Below are 20,666 nucleotides of genomic sequence, written 5' to 3'. Positions count from 1 at the left end.
AGGAAGGAAGGAAGGAAGGAAGGAAGGAAGGAAGGAAGGAAGGAAGGAAGGAAGGAAGGAAGGAAGGAAGGAAGGAAGGAGGGAAGGAAGGAGGGAAGGAAGGAAGGAAGGAGGGAAGGAAGGAAGGAAGGAAGGAAGGAAGGAAGGAAGGAAGGAAGGAAGGAAGGAAGGAAGGAAGGAAGGAAGGAAGGAAGGAAGGAAGGAAGGAAGGAAGGAAGGAAGGAAGGAAGGAAAGAAGGAAGAAAGAAGAAAGAAGGAAAGAAAGAAGGAAGGAAGGAAGGAAGGAAGGAAGGAAGGAAGGAAGGAAGGAAGGAAGGAAGGAAGGAAGGAAGGAAGGAAGGAAAGAAAGAAGAAAGAAGGAAAGAAGAAGGAAGGAAGGAAGGAAGGAAGGAAGGAAGGAAGGAAGGAAGGAAGGAAGGAAGGAAGGAAGGAAGGAAGGAAGGAAGGAAGGAAGGAAGGAAGGAGGAAGGAAGAGGAAGGAAGGAAGGAAGGAAGGAAGGAAGGAAGGAAGGAAGGAAGGAAGGAAGAAAGGAAGAAAGGAAGGAAGGAAGGAAGGAAGGAAGAAAGAAGAAAAGAAAGAAAAAGAAAGAAAGAAAGAAGAAAGAAAGAAGAAGAAGAAAGAAAGAAAGAAGAAAGAAAGAAAGAAAGAAAGAAAGAAAGAAAGAAAGAAAGAAAGAAAGAAAGAAAGAAAGAAAGAAAGAAAGAAAGAGAAAGAAAGAAAGAGAAAGAAAGAAAGAAAGAGAAAGAAATCACCTATTTGATTTTCTAAATCTCATGCAAGGAAAAGATTTTTTGTAATAGGTATAGTGAGTTTCAATAGGAAATATCAGAAAAGTATTCAGAAGAAATGTAAAATAGAGAGGTTGTATGAAGCAGTTAGAACCTCCTTTCCTCTACAGGCAAATATCTTAAATCTGAGTCACATCATCTCCTTACTGATCTAAATAAACTTGAGTATTCCCAGAAGTGGCTTAGCTGACACAAAACGGTGTAATAGAACTTCCATGAATTCCATGGAATTCAATCAGCTTACATCAGTTAGAACCAATAACTACTGTATATAAAATCTGCAAGCCCTGAGAGCTGGTTTTGCACACTAGCGAATACTTAGCAAAATAATCTCAGTGTCCAAAGCTCATGTAGTAAGAAGAGAATGGAATTCATATGACAGAAGCAGGATGTTACAATATTTTGAAACAGCAATCCTCCTTTCCAAAACTGGCACAGTACAGTGTAGGCTGGGTGAGCCTTTTGGCAGTGAAAGATGCCTGACTTGGATATCCAACAAGTAAGTCAAGAGGAAGATAAGCCAGCAGTTAATAGAGTTAGATGGCTTTTGTGAGTTTTCTTTTTCTCTCTGTTAATGCAAGTGTTATTTCTTATTCAAATTGGATTTCTGGCAAAGTGTTAATAACAGCTTTACTATAAAATCGTGGCCTGATTTATAGTAGGAAAGTGTCTTGTATTAAGAGCAAGACAGGAAGTTCAGTGTAGGGAACACAAAATGTTCTTATAAATATTGTGTCACTTACAGAGCTAAATGCTCAGCTTGATTATCTCTAAAATAAAATATAACTGTTTTCCTAAGCACAGATATGTTAAAGTCTTTAATTTTCTGCTATTACTAATAGCTACCTTAAGTGTACGCAGAAATATTTACCCTAAATTATTTTCTATGGTATACATTAATACAGAGGAAGATTCTAACAAAGCAGCTAGTTGAGCAACTTATATATTAACAAAGAGGGTGTTTTTACAAAGCTGATGCAGAAGGCACAACTGCAGTCAACACCCCAGAGATGTTTCAACATAGATTTTGAGGAGTAATTAGGTATTGGAAAACCAGTGTAAATACTCTGTCTAGCAGGTATCTCACTCTTTACAACAAGAAAATGAGGTTAGTGACTTGAGCATGTAAATTCCTATTTCTAATTGGAATTCTTCCTTCATGAACCTGTGCTCTCATAAAAGTGCTACCACTGGATTTTGAGCATGGTTTCACCAACTAGAAAGAGACAAGAGTTATTACTTTTCTAACATGAATGTTTAAAGGGAAAATTTACAGACAGAGAAGTTCAAAGTATAGGTGCCTCAGAAGGACAGCTTCAAATAAGAGCCAAAATGCTGAGAAGATGTTCAGCTGCCTTTTTATTATCAAAATGTTAAGCATGGCTTTGCCACAGTGACCTATATCCTGGCAACTATCCTGACCAATACACCAACGACATAGAAGATATCAAAGAAAATAGATTTTAGAGAGTTTCTCAACTGGTTTAAACTAAATAATATATTTGGGGTTTTTTTCAAACAACATACCCCACTCTGTTGTATTGCTATCACAATTTTTTATCTGTGAGAAAAACAGAAAATGCATGCAAGTTCATGCTTGAAGGGAATTCGTATGTTCAACAGGAAGTGGATGGATGCTATATGCATGATAGAACTAATGAAACATGGAAGTTTCTGTCCATGAGTAACCAAAAAATCATTAAGTCATAAAAAATTTGCATTGTGAAGACATGACCAACCATTTCCACCATTTGTTTTGCTTGTTATTCCAGCCCCCCCACTATTCCTATGCTTATTTCTCTCTGTTATTTTAACAGGTTTTGTAGAGACCATCAATTTAACCAACACAATGAATGTTGGATTTATACACACTAAGCACATTCAAAAATATGACACCGGTTTAGAAAACCTGCCTTTTGGAGCAAAATCCCAGTAGACAATGATTGTGTCTGCCTTTGTGTTTGCACAGCATCTTTGCATGATGTGGACTAATTAACAGGTGACGTTTCAGCTGTGATCAAGAAATGGGAGACAAAATCCTGCCTGCAGGCTACGATTACACATGGGGCAGAAGACTAGTATTCCTGTGGCTGTTGTTCTAGGTTGAGGCATAATAATAAGCAGTGTTATCTGGGGACCACAGGATCCATACAGCCATGGATTGAGAAAACTGCTCTCAGTGCTGACACGTTTTGCACCAGTTTTGCCCTGCTCCCTCTGCATATCCCCAAAGTGTTCAACCACATGATTCAAAAGTCATCGAGAGCCAGCCACACAAGGGGAATTTCACCCTACAGTTTGCACAGCATTTTGCTGCAAACTGCCATTGAAGTGAGAAGCATTACTATTATTTACTGTTCATGAAAGCAAAGCTTGACATATTGCTTGTTTGGAAAATGTAGAGAGTGTCTCTGAGAACATGGTTTTCAGCAGTACCCCACTGGTTCAATCTAACATCATTTTTCCTAAAGTGGATTCTTTAATGCAGTATTAGTGATGCTGACTTCAGCAACATCTCAGCAGTTTGCTGCAAATGCAGCCATCAGTGGCAAAGCATTCAACAACATATGGAAAGAGAGACAGGTAAAGACAGAAAGGCCCACATACATTAAACCAGAAAGATTGCATGTACTGTTAGAAAGAATGTAACACTGATTGCCCCCAATTGGTCCTTTCCCAGAGTGAGGTGGGGAGAAGGATTGCAAAAACGCATGAGCGACAAAGTCACTGTTTGTTTCCTATTATAGGATAAGGTTAATGAAACAGAGCAAAAGTCCATATATTGAGTTCTCTCTGTTGGTCGGAGAGAAATGTCAGTAATATGTACCAGAGAGAATTATGTCTAACCATTGCCTTGCCATTGCCTTGCCATGCCTGGCAGCAGCTTTGAAGAAAACATTATATAAAAAGGCTCCTGCAATCTTTGTATCTTGTCATGTATCTTATATATTCCCAGCTAATGTTCAAAATTATGATTCTCAGTAAGTTTCACCCAAAAAAAAATCTGCATAATTTTGCTTCATCAGTTATAATTGCAACATACTAATTAATAGCTCTTGGAATACCACAACTGCTTAATTGATTTGGAACACAGTTGTGACAAGCAAACAAAAAAAGCATCCCCATTATTTTAATGTGGCTTTCATTCTTCTTCATTAGAAAATCATTGCTTAGGCAAAAATAAACTTTAAACAGTCTAAACTGGAACATGGCAAAGATTAAGAAATCAGTGTGGTCCAAGTTAAGGGCTCTTCTTGTAGAAAGAGCTTCCCAGCTATGAACATCTTCATAGAGTGGTGATGCTGGTGCACCAGAGATCAGAAGAACCAAGGGGAACTTAAACCTCTTCTCTGTTCCTGAAGAGCTTCTCTAGTGGCAGATAAGAAACTTAGCTATGCAATAAGGCATCAGAATTAGTCTTGCCTTACACTAAGGATACTGTCACTCCTACTGTCACTGATAGCAGTTTCTTCCAAAGGATAATTCTTGTGGGAATCTTCTCCAATTTCTACTGTCTATACTACCTATACTGTCTATACTACTACTTCCACTTGGTTGTGAAGCAAATGCCTGACTGAAACCAAGTATCTGTCTATCTGGTCTCCATGACAGTGTATTTGGTTTAGGTGGCAAGGTGTTGGTAGTGGGGTGGCTATAGTGGTGGTCTCTGTGGAGAAGACAGGGGCTGCCTCATGCTGGACACAGTCAGTTCCTACTGACTCCAGCAGACACCACAGGATAAGCTCAGTCTGTGAGTGACGCTGGCAGCACCTCTGTAAAAGCAATTTGAGAAAGGAGAAAATGTTGTGCAGGCAATGAGGAATGAGGAAAAAAAAGGTCAGTGAAAGAGAAGGAGGTGCTCCAGCAGGTGTAGGAGATATTCTCCTGCAGCCTGTGCGAGTTTTGGAAGAGACGATGTTGGGGCAGGTATTTCCTTACAGCCCATGGAGAGGACCATACCAGAGTAGATATCTCCACTGCAGCACATGGAGGACCCCTGATCAGAGCAGGCTGATATTTCCTGAAGGACTGCTGCCTATGGAGAGACCATGCTGGAGCAGATTTATCCTAAATGACTGAAGGCCATAGGAAGGACCCAGGCTGGAGCAAGGAAAAAGTGTGAGGAGGAAGGTCAGCCCAAAGGCACTGTTATGACCTCACCACAACCCTTCATTCCCCATCCTCTCTGCACTGTGTGGGTTGGGGAGGAGGAAGGGAGTCAGAAATAAATGAATTAAGTTAGGCCTAAGGAACAAAAAACTGGACTGGGAAGGTATTTTAACCTTTATCATTGTTTCTCATCATCCAAATTTATATTATTTGGCAGTAAATTAAATTAATTTTCCCCAAGTCAAATCTGTTTTGCCCAGGATGGTAATTATTAAGTGATCTCCCTATCTTTACCTTAACACACAAACTTCTCCATCTTATTTCCCCCCCTGTATCCAGAGAAGGAGTGAGAGAGCAGTTGGGTGGACATCTGGCAGCCAGCCAAGGTCAGCCCATCACAGTTTGCATAAGGGCAATAAAGTTGAGGACACAAGTCAGACTGCATTTTTCAGCACTGTTTTTCTTCTGAGTCTTACCAGTCACAAGGCGTGTATAGATTTTGGTGAAAAAGTCACCAGTCCTATACAATTATGCCCTAAGAATAACAATGTATATCAGCACTTACACTATGATGTTGAACATGATTTACCTACAGACAGAGCAAGCAGCCTTCCAACAATAATGCCTTTTTTGTCACTCTCTATTGGGGTTGGGTCAATACGTAACAAAAACATTAATTTGTCTTGGTGGATTTGATTGATTCACTTTTCATCATCTTTCATTCTCATTTTTCCTCCCCATACATAAGCATTTTATTTCACTCATTTTCTAGACTCATTTAATAAAACACATGCTAGCAGCATACATTCTCCTATAAAGCCAAATGTCAAATTCATTAAATATTTCATGCTGGCAAGAAGTGCGTGCACTCCTAACCAATAAAGGGAAAGTAGCAACATAATGTGAGATCTCTGACTGACAATTTTTGAAAGTGTAAGACAATCACAATCTGCTTGCTGATGTTAAACGGCTCAAAACTGGATGCTAGGTAAACTTGCATGGCTGGATTACTTATTAATCTAGTTGTGCTTAGTTGAACAAGTGTGTAAAAGATTAAAAAAATCTATGCAATTACCATTGCCCTGAGCTATGCCATGTTCTTTTTCTTTTTTTTCAAAGCATTTTGTCAGGCTGTTGAAAAACTCTGGTATTCTGTCATTACACTCCAGCAATTCTTAACCTACTCTCTCTAAAGAAATAGAGAAGTATGTACAAGAAAATTCAGTTTCAGGCAAGAAAGTATAGTGAGAAAGAGAGGAGGGTCTAAATATCATTGTTATGGCATTTCTGAAGGTACTGCCATTTCTAATTATAAATTCTTTAAAGCACAGAATAATGGCAGCTCAAGCATACATCTCACAAGGAGCTTTCAAAGCAGGGAAAGGAAAAAAATCACGATGGCTGCTTAGAAAAATTTTAAATCTGCAGAAATAAAATCTCAGTGCTCCTAACCATATAAAACCCAGAAAATCTCACTATGCCAACAAAGCAAATCATAAATCAATGTTTACATATGTCCTTGTTATAGCTGCGTGTTATTTATTTTATAGAGAATAAACGCTTCAGAACAAGGGCCCTAGCATCAGCAGTGTTTATGACAGGAGTGTAACCCCATTGACTATATTAAAAATGGCAGTAATTATGATCTGTCTTTGCTTTTACATTCATTCTGGAAAAATCTGATGCCAAACAACAGTAATTTTCCTTAATCTTTCAGGTAAGGAATTCGAAAGTATTTTTAGGCTCCTTCTTGCAGACGGATCCAACTTTCATTAGTATAGTGCTGAGCTTCTGTTCATAAACCGGACATACTTGGTTTAAAACAGTGCTGTCCCAGATCGTTTCAAGTTCACAGTTTCCTTAGGCTGGCCCAGCTCAGAGATCAGTGTTCAACTCTCACTAAATACAACTGTGTAAGTAAAAAAGTCAACAAAAAACACACAAAAAAACCCACTTACCTAAGATCACACAACAATCAACAAGGCTGGAGTAGAAATCCACTCTCCTACTCACAAACTTGTGTGTTTTAAGACTTACACAAAAAGAGCCACTCTTATTTGGGGCATCTGTACTTTATTTCTTTAGTTTTATGTCCATTTCTGGCTTCTGCACAACCTTTCATGTGACAGTTACAAACCAGCAAAGATGAAGGTACACTTTTCATTCTTCAGACTAATAGAAAATGGAAGCAAAATCTGAATGGAACGGAAAAGGCTGCTTTATTCAAGTATCTTTCTCCACTTACCACCAAAATATTGCAGGGTGACTAAATACTGACATGGTTCATTGCAACTCAATGTTAAGAGCATACGAATATAGAACAAGAGAATGAGTTTGCAAACTACAGAAAGCAAACACTGGACCTGTATTTAACAAATACTGGAAATATCAATCTCTTCCTTCAATCACTTTTTACTGATCTCTTATCTTGGTTTGAACTACAGTAAATTAAACCCCACCACACATTCAAACATCATTTGGCTATGACACAATTATTATGAATGTAGTCTTGTTTTCAACATTCCACTTCAATTTCCATTGCAACTTTACAAATTATTATCTTAATATAAATTAATATGCTGTTTGGGCTAAGTGTAAAAATGGGAACTGCAGTCTTACAAAGGAAAATAAGATACTAACTGAAGACAATGAATTCTTCCCTAGATCCCTTACGGATAGGGCAAGAAGAGCCTTTAAATAGAGAGCAAGAAATAACTGACTAATATATACCAGTGAAGTAGGGGATTACATATTAGGAAAACAGTCTAGCTACAAGGATAACCAAGCGTGGCAACAGCCATCACGATACTGAAATCACCCTCATTGGAAATACCTAAGAACAGAGCATAAAATAGCTACCAGAAATCATTTAGGTCAGTGTTTTCAGTCTGAGCCCTTCATACCCCTATGGACCCAAGGAGAACAGCTGTCAGTGAAGGGTAACAAACAGCCTAATGTTGCACACTTGTAATCATCATTCAGAATCTGTAAACAAAGTGGTGAAATGCCAAGTGTATAAAAAGTTTTTAAAAAACAATCATCTTGACATTCTAGTCCTGACTCACAGTGGGAAAATGCTCTTGATATCTTTTCCCTCCCCTTCTGTGTAAGATACTCAAACACATCTTAACATTCCTCTTTGCATTAGTTCTGCCAGTCTATTATAATGTTTCATGATTATCTAAATATCTCAAAGCATTTCACAAATAATAGATAAACCTCTGTGACACTGAGGATAAACAATATTGTCTATGTTCACAGTTTGTCTCATGTAAACACTGCTGAAGAGATTTTAGCAAATTAATCAAATTCAGGAGTAATTCCAAAAGTTTAAAACATGGTCTTTGTGCTACATGCATCAAGCAGGTACTACGACTTTCTCATTGATGTGTTAGCAAATCCTCAAGTTCTTTTAAGAGACGTTATTTTCCACTATACATAACAAAACACTGGTCTGTCTGTTACAAGATTAATAGACAGCCATAAATCAGACTCCTTTCTTTTGCTGATTGTAAAGGGAAAATGTTACCCACGTGCAAGCTGCTCTTGCTAATTATTTACAAGAACTCTCAGATTCCAAAGCAGCTTCTCTGCTGTCAGAACCATAGTCAGTGCCTGCCCATGAACCTAAAATTGGCCACCCAAGAATTACCCTTTCACAAATACAGCCTTAGCGCTCCTGTCTGCTGAGGCTATGCAAAAGGCAGGGAAACAATAGGAAACCCAAGGCTTGTTTGTGCAGGTATCAAGCAGATTTAATCCACTGAAATTAAAAAAAAAAAAAAAACTGCGAAAGTCACAGTCATGGGATGCTGGGATACTTGCCCCTCCCTCTTCCCTCTCCCAGACATTGCACTTTTCTAAGGCGTACGTGACAGCTCACTGGTTGAAAGAATGGATGTGCTAAGGCAGGACATGAACTCCAGGAACAGCTGAAAGCATCTTTGGTTTTTTTTTTCTTCCTGGTTTGGCTCTAGGACAGCAGTCCTGGGGGATTCCTAGCTAACACTTATTGGCATTAACATGAAGATGCACTGCTACTGACACCATTTGTAGCACTACTTACAGGGCTGCCAAGTCCAGATGAATACTTGAGGGAGATTTGTCTGGTGCTGGAGTGAGATTGTATACTGCTGTAGGGCAGTTCAAATTTTGTCTCCCTTGCTTTGCTTTCTCTTTCTCTTCACTTATTTTCCACCGTGCCCTCCTCCAAATCCATACATCTGCTCTTGTCCCTCACTTCTCTCCAACTACTCTGGCAATGTGGGAGGCAGCATACCTGTAACTCCCTGCTCAGTTCCTCTTTTCAGCACTCAGCACTCAGCTACCCTCCCTGTTGCCTCTGACACTTGAGCCGAGAGCAAGGAGCCAAGAACATGCTCACAATGTGGCAGGACTCATCAATGAAAATCATGTACAAGAAAATGGAAAATAGAGTAGAAGAGCATTACAGCAAGAAGAAGGAAGAGCTGAGGGGAGATTAAAAGTGATTGACAAGGGCAAATCCCAAAAAAGGAGCACTTCTGCTTCAAGACTGGTGACTATGTTTGTTCCAACACACTCACTGGCAGCAGTACTATCATCCAGTTTATGAAGCTATTTATAGAGAAACTGAATACAGAGAAACCCAAGAGAAATTCTCACCTTTCCCTTCTGAAATAAGACTAAAATCAACAGATCACTGATAAAACCTGTTTCCCTAGCATTGTCAGTATTTCTTGCTTAGGAGTTCTAGTTCATGCAGATCTCTGCTCTGTCAAGAGCCAAATAGGAAGCAAGTACTCTCTTAGGTGAATAGTCAAGGAATGGATCTTTCACATGTAAGGTCAGAAAACACTCTAATCCCAGAATAAGAATAATGACAGCATTAATTCCTCTCTTTCAAAGAATTCCTGGGACATCCTTAAAGATGTATCTGCACATTAATGACAAAACCTCATACAGAGCTCATATTGATGTTCCTCTGTAAAAACAAGAAGCACAAATTTCTACATCAGTCCAGTGGTGTCTGGCTAATAACTGAAATCTACAGAAAAATACTTTAAATTCAAGCAAATCTCATTAATAACTCACCATTTCAATTAAGTGATAGTTTCTCAAATGTTGTGGACAACAGCAATGAAAGTCAATCTTTCGTCATATAGTCAGAAATCTTATAAGAAGTACATCCATTAGGCCGTTTTTTTAGTTCACTATACTATTTGCATATCCTGAGAACACAGTCTTAAGTATGGTCTTAAGTTCCTATACACAGTAAATCTTAGTTAAACTGGAAGTGGAAGCAAATGGAAGCTAAAGAGACCCATTATGCTGCTCATGGCAGTATGTAATAGAACGGATGAACAGTGTCACGAGGAGGCTGGTCAGGCACACAGAGCCCCAGGTTGATGCCAGGCTGATTCTGGCTGCACAAAACTGGCTTGTAGTTTGCTATCTAGTATATCATTTAGGGCATTTAGGTAATAAGGAGTCTGGTACAACAACTGAATTACACAAGACTTTTCTTATGCTCAGCTTGTATTCAGAGAGTTCAAATTGTAATTTGAACTATGATAACACTTCACAGCTACACAAGGATGGCATCTGCTGATACTGTACGGTCTCTAACATGTCACAGCGCTTCACAGCGGTGCATTAACAGAGCAGACTTAAGAAAGAGACAGCTGTGGCTGTGCTGATAATTAAACTTCACTTAAACTGAAGTATGCCTGCACAGTATACAGCAGGTGGACATGAACTCTCCTGCATTCAGAGCTGATGAAAGTAAAAGAAATCACTACTAATAATGCCAAGCTCAGAGTAGTATTTTATAACTTTCAGCAGAGCTGCACTAACCAGAATGGTGTAACTTCTTGTAACCCCAAAGCATGCACAAACTGAGAATTAATCCACCAGGAAAGAATACACCTGTCCTAAATCCTCATAGTGAGAAGCTACCCAACACTGTTTGAGATGAAGTTCAAGACATGAACAGGAGTAACCCTGGTCTCATTTCTTTCCTTTGCTGCAGTCTGGAATACATCCCATTAGGGTCAATACAGATGTGCTCAAATTAGTCAGTGCAGCCAGGAGAGCGATTCTGCTGACCCTAAACCAGAGATCTATTGTAAATTCTCCAGGCTCCATAAACCATATTGGATTCTATCTCCCCTAATGATAGCAGGTCTTAGAAACTTGGAATATCTCTGTATTTCAGCTACCTATTTAAGCGGTTTAGTTTCTAACTAATTCACAGGCAAATGGTTTAATTCAGTTGCTCATTCATAGTACATAATACCAACTAAGAGGTCCTAGGACATCCTAACTGGCCTTAAACTGTTGCTCCACAAGGGCAGAGCTCTCCCTTATCTCCATTATTATATATGCCAGGCCTCTCTATATGTCTCAGCTCTCTTAACTCCTTAAATGGCAGCAGATGCACATTTTTTGAAAACTTAATTGACAAAAAATGACTGGTAGCATTGAGAAATTCAGGTGACAAGGTTATATGTCAGTGTATGATTGTAACCCAGTAATGAACTCTGCTTCCGATGAAGGCAGACTAGCGTGGCTCTGGTATTTCTGTAGCCATCACAATCACTGCTACTCAAGGCCTATCTGCATGACTTCTCCTTGCACAATCCAAACTTAGAAATCTTAACATTAAAGTAATTAGTGAGTTAGCCTGGACAATTGTATTTGATATAAGAGAGTTGATTCCTTCATTTCAGCTGGGAGTTTCTGCAGTACTAATTTTTCATTAATTCTTTCATCATTGAGGCTTTTCACACATAGTAGCTAGTGACTAGGTTTTGTTTCTTTAAAAACTTGAACAGATAAAAACCCTGACAACCTTCCAGTAAACGGAGCCTACAGGAAAGATGGGCAGGGACTCTATCAGTAAATGTAGTGATAGAACAAGGTGTAATGGTTTTAAAGTGAAAGAGATTGGGTTAAGATTAGATATTAGGAAGAAATTCTTTAATACAAGGGTGGCGAGACTGGAACAGGTTGCCCAGAGATGTTGAAGATGCCACCTCCCTGGAAGTATTCAACACCAAGTTGGATGAGGTTTTGAGCAATCTGATCTAGTGGAGGTGTCCCAGCCCATGGCAGGGGTGTGGAACTAGATGATCTTTAAGGTCCTTTCCAACACAAACCATTCTATACTCTATGATTCTATGACAAGCTGTCCCTATATATTTTCTTTTTTAAAATTGTGCCAGTACTATTATATTACAGGAGGTTATAGAGAGGTGGGTCTCTTCTCACAAGTCACAACTGATAGGACAAGAGGAAATGGCATGAAGTTACACCAGGGGAAGTTTAGGTTAGACATTAGGAAAACTTCTATACCAAAAGTTATCAAAGGCAGGAATAGTGCCAGGGAAGTGGTTGAATTGCCATCCCTGGATGTATTTAAAAGCTGTCTAGATATGGGGGTCAACAACATGGTGTAGCAGTGGCCCTGGCAGAATTAGATAATGATTGGACTTTATCTTAGACAACTTTTCCAACCATGGTGATTCTGTGATTCTCTGAATCCAAGTACCCTTTTAACAGCATATCAACGAATCTTAAGAATCTTAGTGGCACAAGATTAAGGTGCCAAAATTCTCATCCAGTAAAGGCAGTAACATGTTGTTTTTTCTTCCTAGGAAAGAGAAGATGAGTCAGTCCTGCTGAGATATGAACATATGGCTCTAACAAATCTAGGTACTCAAAGCTTGATGCTCAAAGCACTATGATGATCCTGTAGGATAGAGATGCCAAAATAACTTCTATTGTTCTGTAAGATGACCATAGAATCAAAGAATGATTTAGGTTGGAAAAGACCTTCAGTAACACCGAGTCCGACCGTTAACCTAGCACAGCCAAGTCCACCTCTAAACCATGTCCCTAGGTGTCACATCTACACATCTTTTAAATACCTCCAGAGGTGGTGACTCAACCACTTCCCTGGGCAGCTCTCCCAAAAGCAAACTCCATCACAGCAGGTAGCATCAGTTTTCAAGAGACTTTTTGTTTCAAAAGCCTATAAATGGATTACTCTCATACATACACAGCAAAAAACAGCATTAGTCCTCTTCACTGAAATAGAAATTCTGTCTTAACCTCTCCCACTGCTGACAGTTCTACTGCTCTCCCTGTCTTAGTCTTACAGCCTCATATTGCTCATATTCTTTCCAATCCCTTTTTCTCACAGTAAAGATGACATCTTAATGATACCCTACCCTTCATCTTTCTTACTTTGACTAGAGTTCAGTCACTCCTTACTATTACTAAGAAAGCTGCAGTCCAGTCTTTCAGTCTGCCAATTTCTGACAACTAATTTTATTTTCATTAATCCTTCATTTTTGCATTTCTAGGGCATCCTAATGACAGCGACGTTGAAACTAATAACTCTCTGCTGTATATCTTCTGCTCCTGCTAATTCAGTCACATCTTCCTTCACATTAGGGCCAATCAGTATTTATGTCTCCCCTGCAGGCTCCAATAGCCTTTAGTAAGGTTATGTTTTCTTCCTTTTTTTTTTTTAGCAAACTTCAAATTTTCCACCTCACTGTGTTTGGCACTACTGTACCTACATCATGCATTGCCAGGAGTGCCTTCCTATTTATGCATTTCCATCCTCTTTTAAACCTCTCTTTAAAATAAAATACTTACTGTTGTTCTAAAACTTGTGCTTAGTATACATACCTGAGTCCTGGTCTATTGGATGATTCAGCAGCCAACACAACTTTTGATCAAGTAGCACATGGCCAGCACCATCCTGACCATGGGTCATTTGTTGGGATCAGAGCTACTTTTTTACACATCATAGCTTTCACAGCAGTCTTCTTAGACTGATCTACTAAGAACTGACTTACTAATGCAGAAAGACAGTCTAACCCACAGTTGCACTCCATTTCTTTTCATATATCTTCTTGAAAAGGGAAGACAGCAATGCACACCCTCATTCTACTCATCTATGCCTTTATAATCAAGTTTGCCTTCTGCACTGGTCTCTTTGAATGAAAGGACAGAAAAATCAGGAACTGCAGCAGTCTGTAACACACTTAGGGCAACATCAATTTAATTCACACTGAGTAGCTGATGCTGAAGATTTTTACAACAGTTATCAAGGGATAATCCAATCCTGATACCTGCACAAAGTCATTTGAAACCCAGCTCAGATGTTCCACATAAAGGTGTTCAGTGCTGCCTGAAGTTTCTCAGGTGAAGTGAGACATTCTCCGTGTGGCAGGTGGCATAGGGCCCATGGAGGACATGAGCACCTCTAGAGCAGCAGCTGGGGAACAGAAAAAAAATCTCTACATAACTCTAATGGTAACTCAATTGAGTCTCCACTGTCTGTAAAGAAGCACAAGCTATACTAGTCTCCTCTAGTTACAAAGTGCAGAGAAAACCTTATTTTTTAATTTATGTGATCTGTGTACGATGTTTTACTCCCTCCTAATGGTTTTAGCATTTGATTGCAATACCTATGCTCTTCTCTCAATAGCAGATCTTAGATTGTTCTGAACAAGTTAATTATATTTCACAACACCCTTGTGCATTAGGGAAGTATTAATATTCCTGTTTTGCAGTCAAGAAAAAAGGAGCAAAACAAAGGGTAAGTGGCTTACCGAAGGTTAAACAATAAGTCAGTTATAAAATCTGAAGAGGAACTCCAGATGCTCAACCACAGCTTGAATTCCTCAAAGACACCAACCCCCATGCTAAGTGTAAAGGTGATAATATATGTATGATTTTAGGGTTCCAAACTGCAGAAAGCCATCCTACACAACAATGTCGTTGTGAAAGGGCACAGGATCTTGTATCAAAACTTGAGAGTTCCAAAATATCAATGTAAAGAAAAACATCTACCTGGAAATTCAAAATGCTTTGACAATCCATGTTACTGCAATGACAGCAAAAGAAATGCAGGCACAAAGGATGGGTAAAGACTAAACTTCATTATCAACCTACTAAGAGCATCACCAAGACAGACATCTTTCCCTTGGAAAGGACATGTCACCATCACCCTGCAAGAAAGTCAAGCTTGGGGATAATTTCTGAGCATATTAGGAAAAGTCTCATCTGTTCTTCTTTTCTACAAAGGAATAACAATTTTAGGTAGATAATTTGTAGAAAGAAGAAATTGACATTGCTGTAGCATCCACATGTCTCAGTCAGGATGAGGGACTCACTGTGGTTTGGGTACTGTATAAAAGCATATGTCCAAAGAGATTATAAACCAATTTAAGCACAGGCAACAGGTGGATGTAACAAACAGCAGGAGGAATGCAGAAAAGAGGATATGAGAACAACAGTGTCAAGCATTAATGTCTTTACTACTGTAATCCCAGTCTTATTATATGAAAAGTATAGCTGGGAAGTTGTACAAAGTGTAAAATTAAAAATCTGGTCTTTCATTAATTTCAATTATCAGTGTCTACCTGAATTCCACCAAATGGGAGAAGCAAAAGACAGTGATAAGCAGATCAAGTGTTTTATGACAGTGTATATCCAGCCTGATTCCATCATTAATACAAATGGCAGGCTTGGTTTTCAAACATAAAGCCAGGTAGTGTGAGATCCTATACTCCTACTCACTGTGTCCATCTCTGTCTAAAATATTCAGGAGGTTTTAAACTCACTTCCTACACCATTCACTTGCTGTATATGAATAGTATGTTTTTTAGTAAATATGTGAGAATCTAGGCCATATTTTACACTGGACTATTGGGGATTGCCCAAAAACTTTTGACATGGGATTTGATCTGTTTGTTAATGGAATTATACAGTCCTTTGGCCTGGGATAGTAAGAGACTTCATTGGAGAAATCCACCTCCAGGTGTATGAAATATTTGGTTTATCTAGAAAACGTATTAAGCATTTCTAGGGAACACACAAATATACTGTGTACCAAAGACGTGAAGATATTGCGTAACAAGATACAGTTCAATCTTCTCGCCCTCCCTGATCATTCCAGTTTAATGGCTAAGAAATCAGCCTCCCATTACTGCCTGTCAGACACCATTCCCTCATGTCAATTCTATTCTTTTAAACCTCTTCTCTCCACAAAGTCTTTTCTATGGTGTATTGATCTTTGCTGAAGTGAACTGAGAATACCAGCTTTATGACAGATTAAAGCTACCAGCAGACTCTAATCTATTTATCTATATATATATTTGTCGTCCAGTAAGCACGATGGAGTTACTCATTTCAATGACTATCATTCTGACCTGGGTTCAAACCAGCAACATCATCAGTCCCAAGCCAGCCATACCTCCACAGCAAGGACATTGACCTTTAGAAATGTGTACTGTTTTTAGAAAATATTGTCTGTAATAATCAGATACAAACAATCTTTGAGATACCATAGCTCTCACTTATGTTGTTGGATTGCTAGCTTGCTTGCCAGGAACATCAGTTGATATATTTCAAATGCTGTTAGCATAAGTTAGCACAATTTCTACTAGACAAAACTGTGGAAACTGCACGTTCTCTGTCTGGCAACCAGAACAAGGCACAATCATACAATTCACACTGAAATTAACCTGGTGTTTGAACGTGAACATTAAGTAGACATGAGCTCTGCTTTTTTTTATACTTAGGACTCAGTATTCTTTCACCACCAGCTTTCTACATGTTGGTCTTTGTATCTGAGAAAAGCTGCTTCAGTTCTTAACTCAAAGGATATCACAGAGGACGCAAAACATATCATTCTTCACATGCACACACAGAGAACAGACTACATATGTGACTGCATATAAAATTCTCTAAGTAACTTTGTGTAGATCTTTGCTAACATTGCTACATAAACATGTTTTCATTTCAAAAACAATGGAACTCTAATCTACCTGCTCTTCTATCATCACTAATTCTCCAGTGGGACTATGTGAGTACAATGTCATTGCACTTTGTTAAAGGACTGCACATTAAATAACCTTTCTTTACTATTCTTTACCTTTTTTCCATTCCATCAAATTCTATTTATTTGTTGAGTCCCTTGGAGAATTAGCAATTAACATTTTTTTCTTCCTTCCTGGCTATACATTATCATCCTTGCTGCCTGGCAAACAAAGTAAATACACTGAGAGGAAATAACTGTTAAGATTCTACAGTCCTTCAGAAGTGATTCAGCTTGGCAGAGCACAAGCCTGCTGGTTTAAGGTCTTTTGTTATGTTACTCTACAGTTTTGGACACAGTAAATTGTGACCAACCACCTGTTGGATCCATATGTTTTAAAGCTGATTGCATTTAAAGGCTTTTTGCATTAAAAGGTATTTGCAGTACATAAAATGAAGCAACAGCAAATACATTCAGAAAAGCACCTGGGAAGAGCAAGTTTTCACCATACAGAATTTTGACCCTAGAATATAACTCAATATTGTAAACAACTCCTTCACTGAAAGGGTTATCAGGCACTGCAATAGGCTCCCCAGAGAGGTGGTTGAATCACTATGCCTGGAGGAGTTTAAAAGAGATGTGTTTGTAAGAGACATGATTTAGCATCAGATTTGATAGAGTTAGGTAATGGTTGGACACGATCGTTTTAAGGTCTTTTCCAACCAAAATGGTTCTGTGGTTCTATGATGGGGAATATACTGCTATTAAAATAATCAAATCTCTATTATTCATGTGTTCATTGTGAAGATGTGGGTGGAGGAGGCTGATGTGTTGATTTCAGCCTTCATATAATTAAAGATGTAGTAAGGTTTAAACTAAATCTTGTGTATACTGTTTAAACAGCATTTCAGACCTGCTCAGCAGAAAAAGGTCTGTTCTGCTTATTCGTTGTACATGAGAAGAAACAGTCTCTAACATTTCATTTTGTAGGCATGAGGGCACATAGGATGACAGACAAATTGACCACTAAAACCAAACCTGCGGCATAAAGATGAATAATCAAAGCCCATGCTATCACTTCATACTTCCTGCAAACACTGCTGTACAGTGACTGGGTGCCAGCAGTTCTGCTGCAAATCTGAGCATATGGCTTCAAGTTGCTCTGCTCCAGTATCAATGCACAGAAATATGACACATCAGTACACAAATTGCCAGTAGGGATTTTTTCAGTCACTTCTTCTGTAGGTTGCATATGAGCCTCCTCCTCATGCCAGCAAAGGAAAGCATTTCATTATGGTTTATTTTAAAACTTGGATGGCTTTATTGAAAACCACTGCACTGGCGTAAATCTCCTTCCACCATCACACAAACACACTCTCCAAAACAGACTTCAAATCTAACTATAGAGTTAATCAAACTATCCACTTAGGCTGATCAGTTGTTAACAGGACAGAGTGAAGAGCCTAAATGTCCCTTTGGGGTCCATTATTTAATGTGTCTTTTTATACCATCTACACTCTAGGTTATGTTGCAGCAGCATTTTCCTTCAGTTGCTTGCCAACAAAAATTTGCCATCGAGGAGCCCTGAGTAAGCAGTTACATCTGTGTCCACTCCTGTACCACCCATTTAGCAGAGACAATGATCACTAGAAACAACAAAGGAACCACAGATAAAACAAACAATGCTATGAGACAGAGATCACTGCCATCCTAGGCAAGTTTGCCATGAAAATAAGAAAAAGGGAGGGAATAGAAATATCAAATATAGAACTATAAAACTTGACACCTAGAAGAGCTTTTACCCACACACTCACCCAACCCCACATCTGAGGAGCATTTTCCAACGCACTAACATTGAGCAAGAAAGACTGAGCAGTGCACATGGGAAGCAGACATGCATCCAATGTCTCCTCCCATTTGGAGTCAAATTGTCTCCTACGAGTCACTAGACACAAGGAATAATAATAACTGTTGCTATTATAGTAATGATAGTAATAGAGAATCACCAACCTTGAGGATCCCAGTTCACCTGTTTTCTTGGAGTCTCGATTGGAAATTTCATCGCTTCCTTTTTGCACAGGGAGGAAAAAGAATTAAATAAATTCCCAACCTTTCTGTCTCAGTGCTGCAGTCAAACAAATTAATTTCAAATTATAGGGAGCCTGCGCTGCTTGTCTGAGGAGAACTGGTGGTTGCCAAGGAAAGAAATACACAAATCAAAGGTGGAGACGGGCAGGGAGGGGACTGGAGTAGAGGGGTTTTATATCAACGAGGTGACGAGGGGTGCAAGCACCCCAGCAGAGAGAGGAGGAGAAGGGATGGAGTGAGGACTGGAGAGGGTCTAGGGAAGAGCGAAACTGAGCAGGCTGAGACGGGCAGTGGTTCCAGGGTGCTGCTAGCTCCTGGGGAGGATCCCGCAGCTGGCTTGCTCAGTCCACCTGCAGATGTCAGGCTGGCGGGGTCTCTGCTGCAGCCCAGCCTCTCTGCTGCGCCCACCTGAGGGGGCACACGGGCTGGCGAGGATCGGGGAGTACGCCAGATTCCCCCCACCCCCAGGGACGCCTCCCACACGTGTACACGCTCTCTAGCCTCAGCCGCCTCCCAAAAATGAGCCCACCTCTGTTCAGCCCCATGCACTAAGGGGTAACAAAAGTCAGCCTTGAGGGGTGAGCCGCAGCAGCATGGCTGGGGCGCGGCTGGAGACCAGCTCGGCTGAAGACCAGCCCGGCTGAATGCAGCAGCCTGGCTCGCCGGGGAGAGCCGGAGCAGGAAGAGCAGGAGGAGGAGGAGGGAGCCACCCTATATCTTTGGAGGGAATTCACCGAGCCCTTCTCTGCATCGGTTTAAAAAGGGGGTGGGGAGAGACTGCAAGTCCCTTTGTAAGAGGTGGCGGCGGAGTGCCCCAGGAAGGAGGCAGGCTCCGACTGGTACTTACTGGGTATCCTTCCCTGGAAGAGGATGCAGGCTTATTTGGCGGAGTTTGCAGCCGGAGACACGCTCGGCTAAGCTAAGAGCAGCAGAGACGGCGGCGACAGCACATGGCAGGAGTACGGCAGCATCCAGAGACTCTGCAGCGCAGGGGGAGGGGAAGGGCAGGGGATCGTCCGAGCCCCCGCAGGCTCTGGGGGTCTTGGACTGGGCAGGGGTCTAAATGCTCCCCTTTCCGTCCCCGCTTCTTTCCGTGCTGTGGACAGGGACAGGCATCTCGCGTCAAGGCAAAGGTGGCACGGCAGAGCTGAAAGATGTGGCCAGGCTTCAGGGAGGGGGCAGGAGGACTGAGAGGGAGCTTGGAGGCCTCTCGGAGCCCCCCCTAAGCTCTCAGCGGGCTTCGGGGAAAAGGAGGACGCTTGGCTTTACCTTATGCAATTATTAGACACCCGCTGCCTTCCACATGTGCTTTTCCCCCCTCTCCCTCCTGCTCCAGGCTTTCCCGCAAACCCAAACCAGGCTGGTAACACCAAAAAGGTCTCCAGTTCCAGTTACAATAGTGCCCCAGCTCCCCTCCCTTAGCCAGGAAAACAAAACCCCAGCCCCTCTCTTGGGGCCTGAAGGAAGATTGTGTGAGGTTAACCCTGTCCTGCCTCCTACGCTTCATAGTGGAAATCAACCTCTTGTGTGAAGGGGATCATTCACTGTGGACGGCTTCCGGGAGAGATACGTAAATTGATGTGGGTTGTAGCTCAGAGACCCACATTCAAATCAATCCTGAGGTCCATAGCCAAGTCTTTCTTTTGAATTTTCAAGAAATGTGGTTGTGTTCTAAACCTGGTGCCTGAGATAATGTCTTCTGCTTTTTGCCCTGTACTTCTTTTCACTCAACTACCCTCTGTTTGTCTTGCTTTCCTATCTGTTGCTCAGATGTCAGCTAGCATTGTAAGACCAAAGGGAGAAATCTGCCCTGGTGGGGAGAGGGAAAAAAAAGAAAAAGAAAAAGAAAAAGAAAAAGAAA

At 40.5% G+C, this 20,666-nt stretch overlaps 1 protein-coding gene across 2 annotated transcripts in view; it reads right to left on the bottom strand.

The window, feature by feature from the left end:
• The window catches only part of KCNK10 (potassium two pore domain channel subfamily K member 10), a 52,721-nt gene extending 33,942 nt beyond the window's left edge, over positions 1 to 18,779 (bottom strand). Inside the window, exon 1 of one of the 2 annotated variants that reach the window (XM_054400381.1) lies at positions 18,728 to 18,779. In XM_054400381.1, the coding sequence (XP_054256356.1) occupies positions 18,728 to 18,779 (52 nt within the window). Of the gene's footprint in view, positions 1 to 684; positions 711 to 18,727 lie in introns of those variants that run through there. The other variant, XM_054400382.1, reaches the window with a different exon arrangement.
• Positions 18,780 to 20,666: the final 1,887 nt, after the last annotated feature.

This window comes from Indicator indicator, chromosome 4, assembly GCF_027791375.1.
Source record: "Indicator indicator isolate 239-I01 chromosome 4, UM_Iind_1.1, whole genome shotgun sequence".
Classification (NCBI taxonomy): Eukaryota; Metazoa; Chordata; class Aves; order Piciformes; family Indicatoridae; genus Indicator; species Indicator indicator.
The sequence above is the reverse complement of the archived record's forward strand: the minus strand, read 5'-3'. Positions and strand labels throughout refer to the sequence as shown.